Source organism: Aptenodytes patagonicus, chromosome 27 (assembly GCF_965638725.1).
Source record: "Aptenodytes patagonicus chromosome 27, bAptPat1.pri.cur, whole genome shotgun sequence".
NCBI lineage: Eukaryota > Metazoa > Chordata > Aves > Sphenisciformes > Spheniscidae > Aptenodytes > Aptenodytes patagonicus.
Window position 1 is genome coordinate 1,434,563 of NC_134975.1, and position 22,449 is coordinate 1,457,011.

Here is a 22,449-nt window from a genome sequence, read left to right on the forward strand (position 1 = left end):
TGCTGAGCAGAGCAGTGCTGTGACAGCAGCATTCAAATGCTAGCAAGGAGCTCTGGGAAGGGAGCACCCCTCGGTGCCAACAGCGGCCCTACTGCTTTTGGAGGAGCACAGCCTCCTAAAGTGCTCTTGAAGGAGGCTCTCTGGCTGTGAGCACAGGCGGGGCCCTCAGGAAGGGCGGCGAGGCCTCTGAGCGCCCCAGTGCTGGAGGGGGGCTTGCGCGGCCTTTGCTCCGTCCCGTGTGCAGCTGCGGACCGTCCCCTCAGGGCTGCCGGCGCCTCAGCCTCAGGCAGGGCGGCCTGTGGCGTGCCTCATGGCGAAAGGCCGGTATCGAGGGACGTGCTGAGGAGAGCGGGACCTGCGGCGGCTGCGATGGGCGCCGAGCGCCTGAGGCGACGCCTGAGGTGACAGGGCGGCGGCGCCGCCGCCCCCCGCGAGGGGGCGCCGCAGCTCCCGCGTGAGCTTCCCGCTCCCGCGGACCACACTTCCCAGCAGGCAGCGCGGCGGCGGCCCCCGCGCCCCCACGTGACGGGCGGAGGCGGGGCGCTGGCCGGAAGCGCACCGCAGCGGAACCGCGCGCCGGTGGTACCGGAGCCCGACGGCGCAGGTACGGGGCCGGGGGGGGGGGGGGGGGGGGGGGCGATCCCGGCGGGATGGGGCGGGGGAGGGAGCGCTCCCGGCCCCGCTGACCGCCGCCTTGTGTTGCAGGCGCAGCCATGGTGTCCGGCAAGCAGCTGGCCGACTTCGGCTACAAGGCCTTCTCCGGTTCTATGATGCTGCTGACGGTCTACGGCGGATACCTGTGCGGCACCCGCGCCTACCGCCTCCTCCAGCGCCGCCGGGAGCGGCAGGCCGCGGCCGACCCTGACAGCTGAGGGCGGCCTGGGACCCGGTACCGCGTTTCCCGGCTGGGGGGGGGGGAAGCAGGAGAACGGCCCCAACGGCCTCCCCGGGCTGGGGGAGGGAGACGGAGCGTAATAAAAACCTGTGAAAAGGCCAGAGCGCGGCCCTGCGTGGTGTCTGCCCAAAACGGTTCCCCGTTAGTCTTAAAAAGGTGCTTCTCGGAGGCAGCCCCCGGCCTAGCATCAAACAGCGGTCCAGCTGCTCAGAATCCCAGAAAAGGGGCATACAGCGTCCTCGATTTTATTTTCTCGAGATGAAACATGTCAGCCAAGTTTCTGAAGCATCTTTTAATCGGAGATAAGAGTAAACAATGGTATAAAATGGTAACAACTCAAGAAGTTTCCAAAATTCTGCTCACGATTGACACACGGGTCTTCCATTGCCCCCAAGTACCATTGAGTAAAAAAAAGAAGCAAAGCCTGTGGGTGCGGCTGCTTTTCCAGCCTAGTGATTCCTCCACACAGTTGCAAAATCTGAGCAGCAACATTCACTTCTGTCTTGGAGTACAGACAAGCAGGACTGAAACATCTTATTTCGTGGGAAGTTAAACACAGCCCACCAGTACTGGTCCGCCCTCAAGTCCTAGCTTAGCCAACCATACCCAGTAGGTCTAGAAACATCTTCAAAACCACAACTTGCAACAGAAAAAAATTTTAAAAGGCATGTATTGTGATAGTTGTCTCAGGGGCAATAAACAACCCCCCTCCCCCATTTCAGAAGGCCGTAGTCAAGACTTCAGAGGGGCTTGCAGCACCAAAATAGGCAGCAAACGCTGGCCTGGTCCCTCGTAACAGCAGAGATACAAGCTATAACCTCCTTAGCATACAGCACCCCGATGGCAAGTTAGAACACCGTTTCTGTTGTAGCACAGTCCAATTCAAAGCTTGGCTGTAGTCCAGAGCGCTCACAGCAGGACTGAGAAAAGGAGTCTCTGCTACAGCCAGGGTAGCTTGGACGTGGAACCAAGGGACCCTGCGTTCCCCACGCTCTTAAGCGGCTTCTGGAGTGCATCAAGGAGATCTGCTGAACCTGCACTGGAGCAAACCGTCACTGAAATGGCACCGTAACCCTCCTGCGGTCAGCAGCCAGCCTAGTCCAAACTTGTTCTGCCTTGAGTTGATCCTAGTAAAAACCAGTTTGTCACAAAGACACCTCTGCAAATATCGATGGGACTAAGATTTAAGTACAAAATGGCTTAAAGTGAAATCTGCAGCTTTGTTTTTGCCCTAGTCATTGGCTTTATCCCTTCTGTTGTGCAAAGCCTCTGACTGGTCTGGATCGCGCCCATTTCAGATTTGCTGGAGGTTTCTGGGGAAGGGGTATCTTGATTAAAGATCACTTGGGAATGTGGAGCTCAACACATCTAGGTATTTAAAGATAAGTTCGTGTTTGCTCAAGGCCAACCCACAGCCTTACTCCTCTTCTGTCCACTGGCCACTAGCCACGTGGCCATTAATGCGGTTGGAGCCGTTACTCGAAGTGCTGAAAACTCCTTTTGTGCTGTTGGAAGTCACATCCTCCTCTTCAGAGCTGCTCTCTACATCACTGCGGTCATCTTTTGATACCTAAACATTTCAAATGAAATTCGGTGGTGGAAAGGGGAGAAGCGAAGTTGAAAAAAATTCACAGAAAACAGTAGTTAGAAGGTTGTGTCCATGTGATTAAGCAGCTTCAGTCAGTTACATTTACCTTCTACATTTGATCTTGAATCACTTCAAACTCACAAGGAGGAACCTGTCATCACATACAGAATGCAAGACAGACATTGAAAATGACAATTTGGAAATAGGAGTTCCATTTTCCAAATACTCTGTACATCTGTGAAAGCACTACACTTTTTTTTGCTCTCACCAGATCAGAGGACACTATAGATCTTTGGTTGTTCTTGTCTTCCAAGAGCTGCATTCCAAATTGGTTAAAGGCCGCTCTTCCAAACAACAAATTTGTTTTGAATCAAAAAACTTCTCACACCATAATCATCGGTGGGTATGATGACCAAAACACACATACGTATCAGTTTTAGAGAGAACGTTTTGTCCTACAGGGAGTGGCTTTGATATTTTAAAAATTAACCAGCTATATTTATCACATCACTGTCTGCAAAAAGTGCCTCCCGTTTTCACAGCTTATGGTTCATACATGAGAACTCATCTACGAGCAAAAGCCTGTTTGGACAGCGGGCTGTAGAACAACGACAACTATCTAATCCAGCAAACACCCGTTCAGGAACAGAAGGAGCACCTCAGCCCAGAGATCTAGATCTGCTTTACAGAGTCATGCGTTTAGTTAAAAGACTGACTGCAAATCCAGTCATTTGCACGTGGGATTTTGAACCTTTTGAAGCAGATCCAGGCGCACTTTGCTGCCAGCTGCCCTGAGTGCCGCAGGAGGGCACTGTACCAGCACCGCAGAGCCAACCGCACCAGAAGCTGAAGGGAAGAGATCATAAGCCCGGCCCTAACTGCAAACAAGCACCTTGGCTGGTGGCGGGGTGCCAGAGCCATAAACTCACCGGTGCCGAGCAGTGACCGCGTGAACGGCCCGTGCTTTGCATACCCCAAGGCAAGCTCTCCACACTTCTGCCTCTGCAACTAATAGCCCTCATTTACTTCATGTGCAAGCACTTTGCGGCTAGCGCCTTTCCAAGGATTTCAGGATTTCATTCTACTCTGCTTGCTTCGAGTCAGGGTTAGGGCTTTCGAACAGCACCAGGCAGGAAGTTTTGGAACTCAAGGGAAGATCTGGCAGAAAGCCAGGTAAAGTTAATGATCTCCAGGATTGGTTTTGACAGGCCTGTTGGATGTACTGGCTTCTGACTGTTGCCAGAACTTCTGGTATCTTTCCCCACTCTCCTGCTATGTTGGAAGTTCAAAGGGTCACTGGAAGGAAGCAGAAATCCCTTGAAATTTTTCCCATTATTTGGGGGACAAGTGACTGTTCTACTCCTTCTCGCAAAAGGATTTTGCATTGTATTTCTCCTGTCCTCTTCCACTCAGCACAGTGTTAATGAGCACTAAAGACAGGTATCAGAGTCTCTGTGGGCATATAAAAGCAGAAGGGTGAAGGTCATGCACCCAGCTGACAGCAGATAAGAACAAACCCCAGGACACTGCTTTGACCTTTGGAAAAAGCTGAATTTTAGCATACTGTCAGAACCAGCACTGTATCAACCAGGGAGAGAAACATTTTAAGAGAAGGCACCAGCCATCTAAAGCCCCAAGACCATAGCTTTGCTTTTGTCTTAGCCTTGAAACAGACACAGATGTGTTTCAGTGAACAAAGAGAAGCACAGATCACACTTACATGCAAAGGATGAAACTGTCCAGCTCCAATCTGGCACAGAGAAAAGGAGAAAAGAATGAAGAAGACAGAGCTTAGAGTCCTTTCTCTGGCTAGGTCACCTGGACAGGAGAGAACCAAGGAAAGGAAAAAGGTGTAGACCTCAGGATACAGAAACAGCTGCACAGACAGAAAATAAGACATTTGCAGTAGCAGCTGTGGGGAACAGATGAAAAGATCATGTGCATACTCTGAAACATGCCTTCCCCTGACAATCACTGTCACAGACAACTACGATATAAATATTTTTCAAGGTTATGTTCCATGTGTAGGGGCAGCTAAGAAGTCAAACAAAATAAAGTAGAGCCATGAGAGAAACTCAGATCAGAATACCAAATATCTGATTAAAAAAAAAAAAGCATTTGTGCTGTGAAATCAGCTGCTGCTCTCTGGTAGCTGCAAAGGAGGTGGCTTCTCTTGATGGGTAGGCTGGGTGTCAAATTAGTTCCTAGATTGCCTTGCCCTGTCTCATGCCACTTCAGTTGAACTACGCCTTTTTGCTGAAAGTCAGCATTGTTCACTCTTAGGGCAATATCTGTTGCTAACCAGCTGCTGTAGTTTCACCCTCCCTCTCCCTAAGATTCCCAACACAAGTTAGAGTACTCAGGACTGAAACTAGACTGCACCCCATTAACCCAGTGACAACCAGCAAACTCCACCGCATTTCTGATAACCCTTTCTCCTCTGCATGCTGCAGCTCAATGCCTGGCCTGCACTGACAGCCAGAAGCCTGCGTTAGTGTTAACAAGTGGAAGATGCATAACCCCCATCACATCCCAAGAACCAGCTGAAGTTGGAAAACATCCTATATGATTGTTCAAAAAAGAGCCTACTACCACCTTAAACTCCAAACAAAGTATATAACAAGTCTGTCATCACCACTATTATTACAACATCTGAATGTACTGGAAAATGGTGTTATTTCCCCACATGACCAGAACAGAGAGGAAAGCATCCCTGCCTTCGTATACACCTGGCAACTCAAGTCTGCAGAGCGACCAAGGTAAAAAACCTACTGTTCTACAAAGCACTCCTGATGCAAGTCCCTCAAGAACTAGTACCAGCCCTCACTGAAGGGCCCAGTTTCTCATGATTGCTTAATAGGGCTTGTAGGAAAGAGGACCCAAAACAGTCACCAGCAATCTTACCTTTCCCCGCACGAGGGCCTTGTAGGCAGTGCGAATGATGAGATAAGACCAGATGATATGCAAGATCTGCAAGGTTATCAAAAGCCCATTGAATAGCCACCATGAAGGGTAAGGACCAATCAATTCCCAGCTTTCAAATAGGGTTGTATTCAAAATCCTAAAAGAGATCCAGAAACACATTACAGATCGGCTGTGCTGGTAACATGGCTTCCAGCTCTAAATTAAGATAACTGGCCAGATGCACAACAGTTTGTATCTCATTTAAGCATCTGTTGCTTTCTCCTGTCAGAGCAGCGATGCAGCTAGTCTCTTGCCAGAGTTAGGAGACAGACTAAAGCTAATTAGAAACATTTGAACAGAGCAACAAACAGGAGAAGATGTGAATGTTCTGCAGTTTGGTTACACATACAGATCTGCTGCCAATTTCCTTCTCAAAAGCATGAGCATTTATAACAACTTTACAGGAAGTGATGTCAAGCTGCGCTGGTCATCAAAACAGCTGTTAACACATTCATACCCGGGCAGTCTTCACCCATATTTAAAGATCAAGAAGGAATTTTGTTCCCAGTACGCCTCCCTCCCTGTGCGCTACTCTCTTCCCTCAGATTTGTATAGATTCCTCCTGCCAAGCTGGAGGACTAGAAACTGCTTTATGGACCAAGCTTTGTGCTTTCTTTCATTACTGTTTTGCTGTTCTTGTCGCTGGGAGTTATTGCCAGTACTTAAGTAATTTAATAAACACTTTAGATTTTATGAAGTAGAGAGGTATGGAGAGACCTTTGAAGACGTCATTAAGTTCACATAGCTTTTAACATTTCACAAGAAAAGAAAAACAAGCGTTTCAAAGAACCCAAGTCCCCCAGATGCAGCTACAGAAATATCTAACTCACAGCCAGTTTATGGATGAATTAAATGCAATTCCAGAGATCTGCTGATGTTTTATACTGCTAATTAGGGAAGGGAATATATGTGAAGTGAAATAGCATAGGGTCTGCAATACTGCCGCAAGCTTGCCAGATTTCTCCACAAAGTTGAGGAATTACATTACAGCCAGTGGAAAATACATAAAAGATTTACAGGACTGCTGAGCAATAGCATGATGCAAGAGCATCACCTCATGACAGACAGCAGCAATAAGAACAACGACAACTATCTCATCTGTCACCAGAAGGAGCCTATGAAGACATAAGAATGAAAGCTCTTCCTTATTCAGACTCCTTTGATGCATTTACTGGAAAACAAGCAAGAGCTTTAATTGCAACCCTGATAAAGCGTATTGTTTCTGCCTACCGTCAAGGCACCCAAAAAGAATCGGAATGCAAGCTGTCCATTGCCTAGGAAATAAATGTATGAAGTAAAACTGAAATAAACTGAGTAATCATCAGGTGTAACCAAATTTTCACCACACTCTTTCAACAGAAAGAAGAAGTGGAAAACAGCTCATCAACAGAAGAACCTCACCAAGCCTGACCTATTGAGGTGAGATGGAATCTCAGTATAGGATGATTAGCTATAAGCCATTTAGCCAGGGGTTTACCTCCCAAGAAACCTAAGACCTATTTCAGGCTCTGAACAGTCACGACACAAGGACAGGACACGAGCGTCCTAAGAATCAGAAACTGCAACGATGACTAAGCCAGATACTCAAAAATCAAATTTACCTCAAGAGACCATGCCTCATTTGTAACTATTTCCAAAACTTCTTAGGAGAGGCAAACAACCCTTCAAGTCTTTCAGAGCAGATACTGGCTGACTTGGCTCCAGCTAATAAGCACTGTCATCACTTTGCAGTAAGAGGAGAGGGGCCAGCTGTGCATTAGGATTCTAGTCACTTTTCACACTCCCTCAGCTGACTGTTGAGAGGTTTCTTCATATGCCTAGTTGAACGTACTGCTCCAAACAGTACTTGGGTTGTCTGCAACTTCAGGCTGCCTTGAGGGACAGGCTGGAACGCTTGCAAGAAGTCTAAATACAAAGGCTTTGCTTAAAGGATTGGAAGAACAAACAAGACCTTACAGCTCAAGGTGCTTACCAGAAAGGATAAATGCCCAACCGTGTAACAATGAATACGACACCAAAGAGCATGAAGAAAGCATCACATAGACGTTGGTACTTGGCATAATTGGCTAGCTTTGCAGCCTAAAAGAGACAAGAAACATGAGAGTATTATTCCCTTTGTGCACTCATGTGATTACCAGGCTGTAGAGCTTCAAAAACCCTCAAGCCGTCACATTTGTAAGGAGTTTGGAACATTTAGGGATTATTCTCAGCACTAAAGCAGTTATGAGGAAAAGCTGACAAGGCAGGATCAGCAGCACAAGTTTTATGGCGTATTTAATGCAGTTTATCAAGAATAGGAACGTCAGCTTGCTCCCCTGAGACCACACTAGCATTAGGTATGCAAAGATTTGAAAAGAAACTCACCTCTAAAAGGAAATCTGATGCATCATGCAGGCACAGCACCAGAGTTCCAACCCGCACCATATTATTCATATAAGAGAATGTAATGAGTCCAATTGTAGCCAAATGATGGACGAACATGATCAGGAAGTCCTGGAAACAGAAAAAAAAAATGAATGAAGACTCTTTGGCTGTCAAACAAATACAAAGGTTTGGAACAGAGCCACAAAACTGACTAACTGGGGTCATAGGATTACTTCAGTTCAGACTCTGACTCCACTTTATATAAAGCACAGCTCATCACACAACATCAACCATCATCACTAAAGGTTCCAGAAAGGTCTCTCCTAGCATTTGTGCTCCTGCAAAGTCAGAACTCTGCATACACCGGCACAGCACAGTCTCTTTGGCACACACATGCAAAGTAAAGATAAGTATGCCTGCAGACCCCACTGAAAAGACTGACGGGACAACATATGGCCCTTATTTTTGGCTCCTTTTGGTTTTACAGTCATATCGCTAGTCCTTTCAGCTCTTGGCACAAATTTTAAGTACGCTGCTGTGTCGTGGTTTAACCACTGTTGTCAGTGTGCAAAAGCCTGCCAGCGCATAGCAGGCACAGAACACAAGAAAACCCAACAGCAAGAACTAGGCCACTTCATTAAAAAAAAGTTTACAATGCACATACATTCAGGGCTGTTTTCCAGTTTAGCCCCCTGGGTACAACACTTCCACATCAATGTACCTTACCATGCTTGCAGTGGGGAATGTAATCCACTTTGTTAAAGTCAGAGTACAAAATTAAACATTATAAACAGTATCACAGATGCTGTTAATCACTCCCTTTCTGCAGCTCCAAGATATTCTGTAGTGCCTCACCTGCTAATATTTCAGTACAGAAAAAAAATCCCAGGCAAACTTTTCTTTTTGAACAGTCAATGCAAGGATTGGGATAATTTGCTACTTTGCAGTTTGTATAACAGAAGCAATAAACCATGATTTACTATGAACTGTTTTCCAACAGCAACAATAAGCCAAATCCTAGAACGTAGCGCAATGGAATTAGATTTCGGCAATCGCAACCAGTCATCATTCCGCTACACACACAGATGAAAAATTAACTTTCAAAAAACCATTTACTATTGCTTTAGTGTTTGCCATTTTCTCACCCGGCTCAGCAAGGTACTGCTTTGAGCATCTCATTTTCATGTTTTCTTGCAAGCCTTCTAATTAAATCTATTTTTATGCAATGATTTGATAACTTTTTATTGGGAGATATTGAGTGATTCTGTTCTTTCCCCTGGAAGGTGAAAGGGACTCTCAAGTATATATGAGGTTGCATATCAGGCTTGCTCCTCCCTTTTCCCCAGGACTGGGTAGTGATTACAGAAGGAGGTAGGCTACACAAAGATGTGAATGAGGAAGAAAAATACAGTTATTACTATGCTTTAGCTTTACTGGCCAGGCACACTGACATTTTTTGTTAGTCCTATCTACTTAGCAAAGTGGTTAGTGCAATTCTGGTTAATCTCACCTTCCGTTTAATGTCTGTAAACTGAGAAAACATGAGAGACCAATAGAAGGCCAGCTCCAAGATATAGTAATAATAAAGCCTGGATGTTAGAGGCTGGAAAACAAACAAAGATAGCACAGTTAGAAGACAAAGTACTTTAAAATTTACATTAAAATCGACTTCTTCCTTCCTTCCTTCCCATCCCACTCTGTTCCTCCAGAATGCTGAGGCGTAAGTTAAAAGATCCAGAATTAAGGTTTAGTAAAAACAAGCTTAAGCAACAGACATCTTACTCTAGGCTTAGTCACACAAACATACTTGTGTGTTTGAGCTTTATTCAAAAGGAGTAAGATTCCCTTGTCAATATTTACAACTCATACTGCAGCCTCTTGGATTAGGAAAACCAGGCACTGAAACAGACTGGTTGACCTCCATACAATCATACTTGCTGCATAATGAAAACAACACTGTAAAGAAGTTACCGGTATAATTTTATGCATAATTTTTTTTCACTTTTAATAATCTCAGCAGCAAGTAAACATAAAATGAACTGAGGCAGTTCTATCTGAGGAAACACTGCTGTTGACAAATCTAACCAGGATCTGAAGACATGAAGAGTAAATGCCACCTTTGTGCTGTCCAAAAGGGATGGCCATTCGCTCACTAGAAAGCTTACCAGGTTGCAGCCTGTGCAGCATCCACCCCGCAGAATAAGGAGAAGCACTCAAGTCTACTGAGTTTCAATCTGCTATCATTAACAAAAAATAAAAACTGAAATTGTGCAAAAAGTTAGAATCTAGTAAGTGTTTATCTCGTACCTGAAAAGGGTAGTTGTACCAGCACTGTCGTGTGTCCCAAAACCAGGGTGCCTAAAGGGAAAAAGATAAGCCATTATTCTACTGGGTTTTTTCTTCCCTATCATCTAAGGCAGTTGACCACTACAGTACTGTTTCACTGAAGTTTTATCTTGATTCTACCATTCAAGCTAAGTTTATTGTAAAACATCCTAGTGATTTAAAATATTCCCTCTGCAGTCAAAGGCAAGTTATACTGCAATGGAAATTCAAAGAACAATCATACAGTTCTAATAATAATAAAGACCTAAAGAGATGAAACTGTATCCGTTCAAGAAGGAGATGAGGAAAAAAATAAGCAGCTCTTCATAGCAAAAAACCCCAAAATAGTTCTGTCCCATTCTGGGGTAACAGGACAAATAAAGTTTCTAATATTTCCATAATGACAGATCTGTATAGAAGCTTTCCTATAGTGTAAAGAAGGTCCTTAAACAGAAACCCCAGGATCCCAAATAAGGGAACATAAAGACAACTATCACCACTAACCCCCCCTTGTTTTAAGCTAGGTGCAAGGACTGAAGAAGTGACACAAGTAGTTAAACCCCCTATATTTCAGCAGGACAGCCATAACCCAGCTGCATGCCACACAGAACAACAAGGGGGGGGGGGGGTGACACACCAACTCACCGTCCAGAGAAACCTGATTCCATAAAAAAATATACTTAAATAAAATGTAAATCTCCACCTGGAAAAAGAAGCAAAAATTAAACTTATGAAATAGAAATACCTTCTGGTTAACATTTGTAACAAAAACTGCAATAATTGTGAGAAAACCCAATTCTGACACCTGAAAGATTTTCACCCACCAAATGGTAATCCTTCTTTTGTAAACATTTCATGTAAGGATAAACCTATTTAAGAGTTTTCACACCACACACAAGTTTGCATCAACAGCCAAGTTTGAAATAAAGTTCAGAGTGAACATGCGAGAAGTGGGCCCGTGTGAACCTCATGAAGTTCAACGAGGCCAAGTGCAGGGTCCTGCACCTGGGTCGGGGCAACCCCCAGTATCACTACAGGCAGGCAATGAAGGGATGGAGAGCAGCCCTGCCGAGAAGGACCTGGGGGTACTGGTGGATGAAAAGCTGGGCATAAGGCAACAATATGCGCTCGCAGCCCAGAAGGCCAACCGTATCCTGGGCTGCATCCAAAGCAGCGTGGCCAGCAGGTCGAGGGAGGGGATTCTGCCCCTCTACTCCGCTCTGGTGAGACCCCCCTGGAGCACTGCCTCCAGCTCTGGAGCCCTCAGCACAGGAAAGACACGGACCTGTTGGAGCAGGTCCAGAGGAGGGACACAAAAATGATCCGAGGGATGGAACCCCCTTCCTGTGAGGGCAGGCTGGGAGAGTTGGGGTTGTTCAGCCTGGAGAAGAGAAGGCTCCGGGGAGACCTTATTGCGGCCTTTCAGTACTTAAAGGGGGCTTATAAGAAAGATGGGGACAAACTTTTTAGCAGGGCCTGTTGCGACAGGACAAGGGGATATGGCTTTAAACTAAAAGAGGGTAGATTTAGAAGAGATACAAGGAAGAAATGTTTTACACTGAGGGTGGTGAAGCACTGGCACAGGTTGCCCAGAGAGGTGGTGGATGCCCCATCCCTGGAAACTTTCAAGGTCAGGTTGGACGGGGCTCTGAGCAACCTGATCTAGTTGGGGATGTCCCTGCTCATTGCAGGGGGGTTGGACTAGATGGCCTTTAAAGGTGCCTTCCAACCCAAACTATCCTATAGTTCGTATGCTTTAATACACAATAACAAGATAACAAGATAAGTCATTGTTATCCAGAAGGTATCCTAATATATATATATTTGTCCCTCTTACCTTCTGGCTTTAAGTAGACAAAACCATACTGGGGGGAAGAATTAATATGAAGAAAGTTACTGGAAAGGAAAGAAACCAGCACAGAAGAAATAACAAGTCAGGAAAAAATATTCAGATGCTACTACGCTAACAGAGGTAACTGCAAGCATTCAGAAAGAAACAAAGAACAAAAGAATGAACTGAAATGAAAAGAACAGGAATCCAAGAAGTGTTTGTATAAAAGTATATACATCATTGTGTAAGCATAAGGTCATTCTGCCTGGGAACAAACGCTGGTCTGCAACGTAATTCTGCAGACAGCAGGCTTGTCTTCAGTATAATTACTCAAGTTGTGCACATGCATATGCATACATGCACACACATGCACACTTAAGTGCTACATTTGCATTAAGGACCTGGTCCACTATCTAAAGCTGCTCATCATTGACAGGAATAACTCCTGCACATGTGTTCTGGTCTCTCATGCACATATACAAAATATTTTAGAATACTGAATTCTAAAAAGCCCTCCTAACTTTTTTCATTTGCCTATATAAGAATTTATCTTCCACCAGCCAACCCCAAGACACTACTTTAAATTAGCAGCTGACCACAGTTTCAGTTAGAAAAGAGAACATACAGCTGGAGCTTTAAGATGAAGCCACATCTTGGCCTCTGCACAAACATACATGCTCTCACAAAATTTAGTGAGGGTGGTGGGTTTGTCCTGGTTCCTCCGATGACGAAACCAGCGCTGGATCTTTCGAACATCCCAGTCTAGCTGCTTTGACAAGCCTTCTAACCTTTTTCCATCTGGAGACTGAAGGAAAATGAAACAAGCGTCATTTCTCCTACTTCTCAACCTACTTTCAGTCTGAGATCCCCTCTGTACTGTGATAGAAATGATGCATGGATAACAAAAAACACACACTAGGAAAGCACTACGCATAGACTAGAAGCAGGAACCCGTTGCCACAAATGTTCATTCAAGTTTAACCTTCATAAGCCACTAATTACTTAATTATTCAGAATGCTTTTGGTTTAACGTTTCCTCATCTATTTCATCATTTGACAGCACATTATGACAAAGAATGCATTTGTTCTGTTTCTTAATTTGGGGGGAGGCGCTTTTAAAATGTCCTGTCCTACCTGTTAAAACTTGCACATCAATTCAAACAGTCCAGGACTCAGGAAGATCAAAGCTGAACACAGTTAAGGGTTGCTACTCACTGCAAGTTTAGGGAAACTTTAAACTAAGAGTTGGTTTAACACACTAGATATTTGTATATTCCAAAAGGGCATCGTAGAGATAGCGTTATTTCCGTTATCAAAGTTTATAAATAAAATTAAATTTGAAAACTGTAATTATTGTATGATAAAGAATATATCACTGTTCTCTGACTGGAAACTCTACTGGCAATTTATTTGTTTGAATAATGACATAAATGGATTTATAAGAGAAAGTGAACAAAACCTGATAACTACCTCTAAAATGGCCCAGTGGTGAGATAAGCCACGTTAGTTTCAGACCAGTGTCCTTTTAACAAGCTCTGCCAGGGAGCTCTTACAACTGAAAGATGATAAACACATTTTACTACTTCAGCTACATACAAACCCAAAAAACTATGCAGAATGCTGATTTAATAAAGAGTCACCAGACTGTTCAACTGAAAAGCAAAATCATTTGTCATTTGATTTTCAGTATTGAGACCATGACTTTCCTGTAATTCCATCACAACCAGATCTCTCTGCACTTTATTAGGCTTTAATGGTTCGGGCTACCTGACACTTCTGCATTGGAAGTGAACCTGCCTCAAAGGAGAATTTACAGAGCTCCGATTTCAGAACAGCAATGAAATCTTTCCCCTGCATCAGTGCCACCCTACATTCTGATTCTCCAAATCCCAACGGCAGACACAAGCATACTGGTACAGCTAAATGCAGCTCTGTTTTCATAAGCTAGATAAATTTTGCACAGAATGCATCCTCATGGGTTTCCTAAACATTAATTTCAAGGACATCCCCTACATAAAAGTCCTCCCCACAAACGGCATCAAATCATAGGGACTTTTCAGTTCACACGTCATTCCAAATACCTCAGAACTTTAACGTTCCCATGAGGCGAGTTTTAGTAAGGTTTTTATAGAATTTCCCTTCCATTCACCGAGCACTTTATCTGCTCCGCTCATAATGAAGTTCAGCTTCACCAAATCAGAATATAAAACCTTCCATTTCATTATCTTTAATGAAAATCTATCATGCTGTCTGCGCGGATTTCACTGTCAACATTCAATAGAGCACAGACTGTGGAATTCTGTAATTCTGAAGTGAAGGAGCACTGTCAGCTTAAGTGAAAGAAAGGCCATGAAACAATCAAAAGAAACACCTACTGTCAACATTAGATGTCCTACCCTTTATCAGGGCACACTTCCATTAACTGAACGCTTTCCTTAACTAACTGACTTCCACTGTGACAGCTGTTGTCCAATTCCACAGTAAATGGCAAAAATAAGAGGAAGGCATTCAACACAACTGGCCGGTAAAACCAGCAAAGGAACAGATCTCAAGGAAAAGAGTAGTACTTTTCCAATAGAAAGTGAAAGATACTGGGAAAGTTCTTGTTAAACCAAGAATTACCACCTCTTACAGGAGTTACAATTTGGACAAGGGCAGGGAACTAGAAGAAGAAGCCTCGTACCTTTCTAAAAAGAGAGTATTTTTTTATTAAAAAAAAAAAGATTCTTCTGTGCACAAAAGAATAGGTCAGGCATAAAGAGAATTTACTTTGCTACAAGAAGGACGTGCCAGAGGCAAAGCAAAATAAGAAAGAGCACACTCATTGTGCATGCACAGTGTGAAAAGCATTTCTCTCAAATAGAAAAGTGGAAGCAAAAAGCCCCCCCCCCCCTTACTTACAGGACTCCATTTCAAGCAGAATTTGAAGCATGACTCACCTTAGTGATGGATGTAAACACTTTCTCTAAAATTGCATTGGGCTGGGCTCTGTGAGGTCCACTGTCTTGAATGCCAAGGTTTATGGCACATGGCTTGGCAATAAACCTGAAAGAGTGCCGAAGAAAGAGCTAGATTAAAACAAGATATCTATTTCCCTCCTCTGCCTAAATCACAAGGACCCTGACTTGTCACCAGCTGCAAAACCCATCCAAAAAGCTTTTGAAGATCGCCACTCGCTTTGCTTAAAGAAACTTCACAGGTGAAGTAATCTTTTATTAGTCCAAATGGTAATTGCAGACAGCAGCACATACAGTACACACATGTAAAATGAAAAATCAAATCTTAATGTCCTTGGCTTGTAAGGATCAGAATGTGTTTCCCCAGGGTGATTCTCATTACTCGGAAATAAAATAACAGATCACTGATAGGAGTCCTCCGCAAACATAAATGCTAGAGCCCTTGTAGCCCTATAAACAAAATACCTTATTTCCAGAATGCCCCTTGGTGTCACATAGCTCAGAAAAAAGGGAAGTTCAAGTGACACAGTTCCTAAAAGACACAGAGTTTTTTATTTTTCCCCAAAACAAACAAACAAACAAAACCAAAGTGGCTTGTTTCCTTTGAGAGAGTGAGGAAGACGAAAGAAGTCACTCAGTGTGAAAGACCCAAGATCTCAGTATCCCACTCAGTCCTGTATGCACCACGTATTCCAAAAGCTGATCTAACACTTTGTGAATTTTATAGCACAGACACTCTGAAAACAAGCCTGGTTTTGCAACTAAAATGCACAAATACATGTTCAAAAAATTAGGTTTTGCTGTACCTTTGTGTCAAAACAGGCACAGGATTCTAAGGAAAATGCATGTGTTACCTGAACACGTGAATTGTTTTCTCTCCTGTTGGTGGGCAAGAGAGGGGGGTTTCAAGGAGCAATCTTTATTATCTTTTTAATCAATTATTTTGAGAGACAGAGAGAGCACGAGCAAAGAACCTGTTTCTCAAAACTGATTTTGAAAAGGACCCAACGTTTGCATCATTAAATCTATTTTGCTTCAAAACAGAGAGTGTTTCAGAGACAACTGAATTAAGACAACCAATCGCACATATGTATTCCATTTAGCAGACTCAGAGTGCCATCAAGCAGAAAATGCTGCTTTTTCCAACCACTACATTTGTTACCATTTCTCCTTGTGTTTAAAAGGAGAGATTAAAATTCAGGAGAATCACGACTATAAGTGTTCCAACAGCAATCACTCTTGGGAGTACGTTGTTAGTAACAAAGAGCTATGACTGCATTTAAGAACAGACACAGGTTGTGGGGTTTCCCCCTTGAGAAATTACAGATTAGCTCATGACTAATCGTAAAGGAACTCCCCTGCTCTTAGAAAATACTAAAGAAGTAACAGACACTGTGGCCCCAGGTTTCACTGTCCTGCCCCATTTCTTCATAGGTCCTGTTCATTTCAACAGTCACAGCTTTAAAAAAAAAATTAAAAAAAAGGAAAGGGTGATTTCCTTTTAGCTTTGCTCAAAAGGCTCACTGCTTCCTCTATAATCTAGACCACCAGCCAGAAATCATGTTCTGATGTTATGAAACATTTGGCTAGACCCCCATAAAAGTGTACATCTTTATACTCTTCTTTCCTACAGGATATACCACAACAACAGCAAAGAAGTACACATGTGCAATTACAGGATGCCAAATATTTTTATTTCATTTTCTGGGGGACAGTACTAACAGCTCTATAAAAAAATCCTGGCCTGAAGATACTCAGTTTGGGTCAGTTTCCTCACGTAAGAGGAAACCTGAAAGATCTCGAAGTCTGCACATTCAATTAATTTATTATTCAGGAAAGTCTTCTTTTGTTTTAAGAACAAGTAAAGAAGAGAAGGAATGGTTAACAAAGCTCATAGTGATCCATACAAAGTTTTGGCATTATTCTAGAACTCAAAACCTGAAGCATCAAGGAAAGAAGAAACAGCATCTCCTCAGAAAAAAAGATGCAGAAATAATTCACTTTGGGACCTAAAGATTGCAAAAAACCCCCCAAACCTCAAAACTTTGCATGAAACTATTCCTGAGTAGTAGGCTTCCTTAACTAGCAGGCATAGGGAAAAAATACAGATGTTTCCAGAAATCATGGGGGGGGGGGGGGGGGGGAATCAAGAGTAAGCCACAGGCTACAGATACAGTGCAGGACTCAAGTTACTCAGTCAAGCATGCAGGTGACCAAAGAGCAAACCAAAAAAACCCACAAACATTTCTAGGTGCACAGAAGCAGACAGACATCAACACAAGCAAACAGACAAGTCACAGCAATGGAGGCAACGGAGGTAGTCCCAGTCACAGAAACAGGAAGGAAAAAGGATGGCAGCAACGGATTTCATCACTTTTAAGGAAGTCTAACCCAACACCATAACGTAGCTTCTCTAACTCCGCAAGTAGTTCATGCAATGAACTGCAAATGACAACTGTCCTTCTGCAGGGCTTCCTGACTAGCCGTACAAGGTGTTTTTACCTGGGCCGGGGACAACTGGCTCACACTCATGAATCCACTGAACAGCCACGGTCCAATTGCTTTAACCAATTAGTACCTTGCAGGTGGAATATGAAGTGAATGATCAATCCTGTTGTCAGTCAAAAAAATATCAAGATGACACACTATTTCCTTTAGGTGTCCGTTAAGGAAAACTCACACTTAAAACCTCTGTGGTGTTTTATTTTGTATTTTTGGTCCCAGAATAGGCTTTCAGATGTGCAAGTTTTGCACTGTATCCCACAGAGAAAAAGTTCTGCATAGCAATAGCAGTTAAGTACCAAAAAAAAAAAAAAAAAAGGCTGCCCAGACAGTAGGATTTCTATTCTTGGGGATATTCAAAACTGAACAGCACAAGACCATGAGCAACCTGACTTGACTAAAACGTTGGCCTTGCTTTGAGGAGAGGATTGGACAAGGTGACCTCCAGAGGTCCCTTTTAATCTAAATTATTTTATGATTCCACAGAAATCTTAACTGCAGCAACTATTCCCAAGGTCAACTTACTGCCACACCTTCCCAGCAAGGAATTATCATCATTTAATTACTTATATTACACCTTTCTGAACAGGTATCTGCTCATCGGCTTAAGTCATACCTACCAAGCTACCTTTTTCACACTAGTTATTACAATAGACTGATTTTGAAACCAACACCAATTTTCAAGTACACAGACTCATACGTTACAACAAATATTTCTCAGGCATGTTGTACTTCACAAACCCAAAGGCAGAATCCTTCTTTATGGAACATTCAAGTTTGTCTGATGATTCTCTATTACAGCTCTGAAAAGGAAGAACAATCTAGAAAATAGTAAGATTTATAAAGTACGCACTCAAAGTAAGAGTTCATCTTTCCATAATCTCTCAGTTTCACTGTGTTATGATTAAACCACTTCATTCCACAACTGTCCCTAGTTTTCCAGACAGACCTGATGAAGTAGCATCTAAAATCACTTTTTTCTCCCCCCCAGCTTGAGCACAAGCTGTAGATCCTTCCTCAGACCTGTAGAGTAACAAGCATACCTGTTACCGAAGGGCATTCCAGTGTAACTATAAACACATCATATGAATAAAAGGCTCCAGGTTTTCGCAAATACCTGGGAATTTTTTTTGTGCCTGCAGTGGGACAAGATGCGTAAGGAGAAGTAACAGCAAGTATAACTAAGGGAAAAAAAAAAAAACCACCCGAACTTGCGGGCAGAAGTTCTTCTTTGTCTTGCCTGCACAAAAATCCCACCACCGAGTCAGGACTGTACCTTCCTCTATGAGTCTTGCCTCATCTCTATAGTCATATACTTCCCACAGACAGTCAGCCTAATTAATATTTTACCAACACCGTGATGCAAAGGTTTATAGGAGCATTCACTAATAGAAATATGTGTCAGCGTTACACGCGTCAGTGTCACAAAAGCACTTCCTTACACTGAAGAGATTCAGCAAAAGGAGAAAAGAAAGACATTAAAAGAAACTTAAACAAAAGAGCTGCACAAGTATATAATTCAAGTTCTGAGTCATCAAGTGTGATTGCCAATTGTGTGGCAAGGAAGACATTGGACACAGTCATCCCCAAAGCCTGAATCAGGGTATATGCACAATAGGATTTTATTAAGACAAATCTGAACTTTTATGACATGTTCAAAGTGGCAGGAGGAAAGAGAAAAGCATTTCTTAAAAAATACGGTCTTTTAAAATAAACATACTAGAAACTGCCCTGGATGTTGCTCTCACAATCTGCTTTCACTGCAGGATACCACCATTAAGACACACTATAGCAAAGACACAGCTGAAAAAAAAGAACAACCCTCTCAGGAACCAGGCCACAGTCTCTAGGTTTTACTGTGTAGGTGGAGGACTTAATTTGTCATTTGACTCCTCCCTAAATTAACACTGCAAAAGAAATTTCACAAACCAGGTAGATATTATCAGGATAAAGTAATTGCTACCAGGAGGACTGTGTTACTAGGTGTGGTAGGATGCACTGTATCTCTCCTAACATCTCATACTCCAGAGAAAAGAGAATCTTTTGCACTTCTTCCCCAGACTGAGACACCTGGACTAAAGAGGGTTTGGAAAGCGAGAAGACCTTCCTACAATATCCCTTTCTACAATATCCCTTTCAGGGGTATCGTTCTGTCTCACAACTTCCTTTCCTTGTCTGCTGGCAAGTGTGAACATTTGGCCCAGACTAGCAGTAGCATGCCAAGCTGAGATGAGATTTTGGCACTGCCATGTGTGTTGCTGGGTCCTCTGCACTGGTTTGAACTGCCAGTAGTTTTCTCAAGCTTTTTTTTTTTGGAGGGCAGAAAGATAAGATGGAGAAAAAAAGAGCCTCCCAAATTTCTCTTCTACTCTGCTGACCTGCTTCATTTTTCTCCACTGTTCGCCTATCTTTTTACTTCACCCCAGTCTCCTCTTCTTGTTTAATTTCTGAAAGCTCAAGAAAATTCACTTCTTGCAGAAAACCCACAAAACAAAACCAACTCGATTCCCACACACTTTAGTCCTACAGCCCTTTTCATGCCTAGTAATACTTCTGCCCTTTCAATGTAGAAATTTAAGATTAAATCAATCTTTAATGAACTACTTGAACAGGAATACAAGGTGTCTTGGTCTACTTCACCTAACGGTTTTCCTAAATAAGCCACTTTACTAATTAGTATCTATGTCACCCACACAGTCCGCCCCACGTGTAGCTGTAAGAGATGTTCATCGCGGAAAGGATAAACCTCTGCCCCAGGGAAGAGTTAATATCACACGTTTATGGATACTCAAGTAAATGAGAAATGCTGTATTACACCTGTTTATGGGCAGATACGATGAGCTGCACGCACTTACACCATGCCCAAGATGCAGAGGATCCACAAATTGTTTAATAATATGCTAGGCCATGTGAACAAGTCCTATTTCCTCATCCAGGAACTCACAAGGAAAGTACAATAAAGGCAGAGTCCAGCAACACAAGCAAACTAACTGCAAAGCAGCAGCAGCCAGTTGTCTCTCACTCGCCCAGCCGAGGTTCTCCTGGACAGGAGGAGAAATAAAAGTGAATTCCCCAGACTTTTTTCTTGCACCACCTCAGCATAAGGTACCGCTAGCACTGGAGGAGCCTCTCGGGATCCAAAGCCAAGGGAGAGAAGAGCCCCACGGGCTTGTGTGTGTCGTGACAGACACGGAGGAGGTTCCCGGGACAGGTTTTCCAGGGTTACACAATATTCTCTTTCCACACAAAAAGAGCCTCGGAAGACGCGGCGGGCGGAAAGCCCGCCACGGCCTCCGCGGAAGGCCTCCGCGCTCCCGAGAGGCGAGCGGGGAGCCCATCCGAGCTGCCCCGCGGAGCTCGGCCCGCCCCGCCTCGCCGCCGGCCCGGCCCCAGGGCCGCCCGCCGCTCCCCCCGGGGCGCTCCACAGCCCGTTGCTAAGAGACACCAGCGGCCTCGCCGCGAGCTCGCCCCCGAGGCGGGAGCGGGCGGCGTCCCGGCCGCCTCAGCCGCCTGAGGGCCCCGCCGCCCTAGGGGCGCCCCGCGGCGGGGGCGGTCCCGCGCTTACCTCTCGAAGAGCAGCCGCACGGCGAAGATGCCGAGCGCCAACGGGAAGGCGGAGAGGACGTGGCCCGCCCGCGGGTACTGCAGCCCGCTGCCCGGCGGGCCCGGCTCCCCGGCCAGGTCCGCCCACGTCACGTTGTGCGGCAGCCAGAACCGCTCATTCCAGAACCAGGCCCGCAGCGCCGCCGCCGCGGCCGCCGCCATCTTCCGCCGCCGCCTGCCTCCCCCCGCCTCCCTCCCGGCGGCCGCAGCTGAGGCGGCCACCGCAGCCGACAGCGGGGCGGAGCTGGCACGCGGCTCCGCCCCCCCCCCCCCCCCCCTTTCCCGGAGGCGAGGACGCATGCGCAGGCCGGGCACGGGTGAGCGGGGCTTCGCCGGGCCACGCCCCCGCCGCGGACCGTTAGCTCGGAGCAGGCGCAGTGCGGGGCCCGCGCGCCCGCCTCTAGACACGGTGCCGGGCGGGCTCGTGAGGGAGCGGTGCGCGCGCCCGCCCTCCCCTCAGCGCGCGCTGAGGGGACGCGGCGTTAGGGCGGCCTGTGACGCGCTTCCGAGCCCTCGGGGGGTTTTCCACGAACAGAGACGAGTTGTTCTGACTGAAAAAAGTCCTCGAGACAGTCTTTAATGGGGCCCAAAGCACGCGCTCCTGATAGAAGTCCGGCCTCTTCCCCCACGAAGGCCCCAGCTGAGGCAGGCGCGGAGCCCAGCCTGAACACTGTGGAAGCGGTTGGTACTCAGCTCCGGTAGATAAACCACCTCCCACTCACCCCCGAGGGGCAAGGTTCCTCAGACGGGCTCATAGCTCGTTTCACTCACCTCTGAAGGGAAGGGCCCCAGAGCTGCAAGCAGGACAGTGCCACTTCTCATGGGAAGAGTTTATGGTAAGATACCGAGGATTAGTTTTACTAATATTAATAGCAATATGGTTTAACGCTTAAGCACAAACAGAGAGCGAGAGGTACACTGGTTGGCAAAGTTTAAGATACTCCTTATAGCTTTTAAAACATTCAGAAAAATTTGTGTTTTGGCTTGATAGTCTTGGGATGAGGGTTACCAAGTAAAAAAGCCTAGTCTTTGTGTAAGCCTTTCAATTAGGTTCTCAAACTCTCCATAAAGGTGGGCAGCATCAGCTTGCTTGTACATTGTGGCAAATGTTCCATCTTTCATATAATAGCTCTTTTGGCATCTGTCCAGTTGAGAGCAAATTAAATGGCCCATTAAGCACTCAAATACTATGATAACTAATAGATTCAAGGACAGGCTAGTTCATGAGCTGTTCACTTTTTTTTTAATCAATGACTTTATTTAAAAGTACCACTTTGCTAATTTCTCCTTGAGGATGTTCAGCCAGTCTGAGTGAACAATAAGGGTCCTTCTATCTCAGAGACTCACAGATGCCTCAGATTTAACTAGAACTAACGATATATAACATTAAGGTCTCTGGTAACTGCAGCCAGTATTGCTT

At 44.9% G+C, this 22,449-nt stretch overlaps 2 protein-coding genes across 6 annotated transcripts; one reads left to right on the forward strand and one right to left on the reverse strand.

The window, feature by feature from the left end:
* Window positions 1-548: 548 nt before the first annotated feature.
* Window positions 549-996, forward strand: COX14 (cytochrome c oxidase assembly factor COX14). The gene is made up of 2 exons (XM_076360306.1): window positions 549-604; window positions 706-996. The coding sequence occupies exon 2, from the start codon at window positions 714-716 to the stop codon at window positions 870-872; it is 159 nt and encodes a 52-aa protein (XP_076216421.1). The 5' UTR covers window positions 549-604; window positions 706-713; the 3' UTR covers window positions 873-996.
* Window positions 997-1,168: 172 nt separating this feature from the next.
* CERS5 (ceramide synthase 5) lies at window positions 1,169-21,197 on the reverse strand. Of its 5 annotated transcripts, XM_076360305.1 has the most exons (11): window positions 20,992-21,192; window positions 14,907-15,012; window positions 12,642-12,772; window positions 10,782-10,839; window positions 10,119-10,169; window positions 9,322-9,414; window positions 7,812-7,940; window positions 7,420-7,526; window positions 5,388-5,544; window positions 4,204-4,233; window positions 1,169-2,465 (listed from the first exon to the last, which is right to left on the reverse strand). In XM_076360305.1, exons 1-11 carry the CDS (start codon window positions 21,189-21,191, stop codon window positions 2,313-2,315), a joined length of 1,215 nt encoding a protein of 404 aa, XP_076216420.1. In that variant the 5' UTR covers window position 21,192; the 3' UTR covers window positions 1,169-2,312. The 5 variants fall into 5 exon arrangements, with proteins under 5 accessions (XP_076216420.1, XP_076216419.1, XP_076216418.1 ...); XM_076360304.1 differs by lacking the exon at window positions 4,204-4,233 and having other exon boundaries at window positions 20,992-21,197; XM_076360303.1 differs by lacking the exons at window positions 4,204-4,233; window positions 20,992-21,192 and adding an exon at window positions 11,974-12,001 and having other exon boundaries at window positions 14,907-14,975.
* Between the last annotated feature and the right edge of the window lie 1,252 nt (window positions 21,198-22,449).

Coding starts and splice junctions, on each gene's coding strand:
- CERS5 (XM_076360305.1), bottom strand. CDS start 21,191: ATGGCGGCGGCCGCGGCGGCGGCGCTGCGGGCCTGGTTCTGGAATGAG. Junction 10,840..12,641: donor ACTAAATTTTGTGAGAGCAT/GTATGTTTGTGC, acceptor TTCTTTTTCCAG/GTGGAGATTTACATTTTATT. Junction 5,545..7,419: donor TTGGGCATTTATCCTTTCTG/GTAAGCACCTTG, acceptor GATCTCTTTTAG/GATTTTGAATACAACCCTAT.
- COX14 (XM_076360306.1), top strand. CDS start 714: ATGGTGTCCGGCAAGCAGCTGGCCGACTTCGGCTACAAGGCCTTCTCC.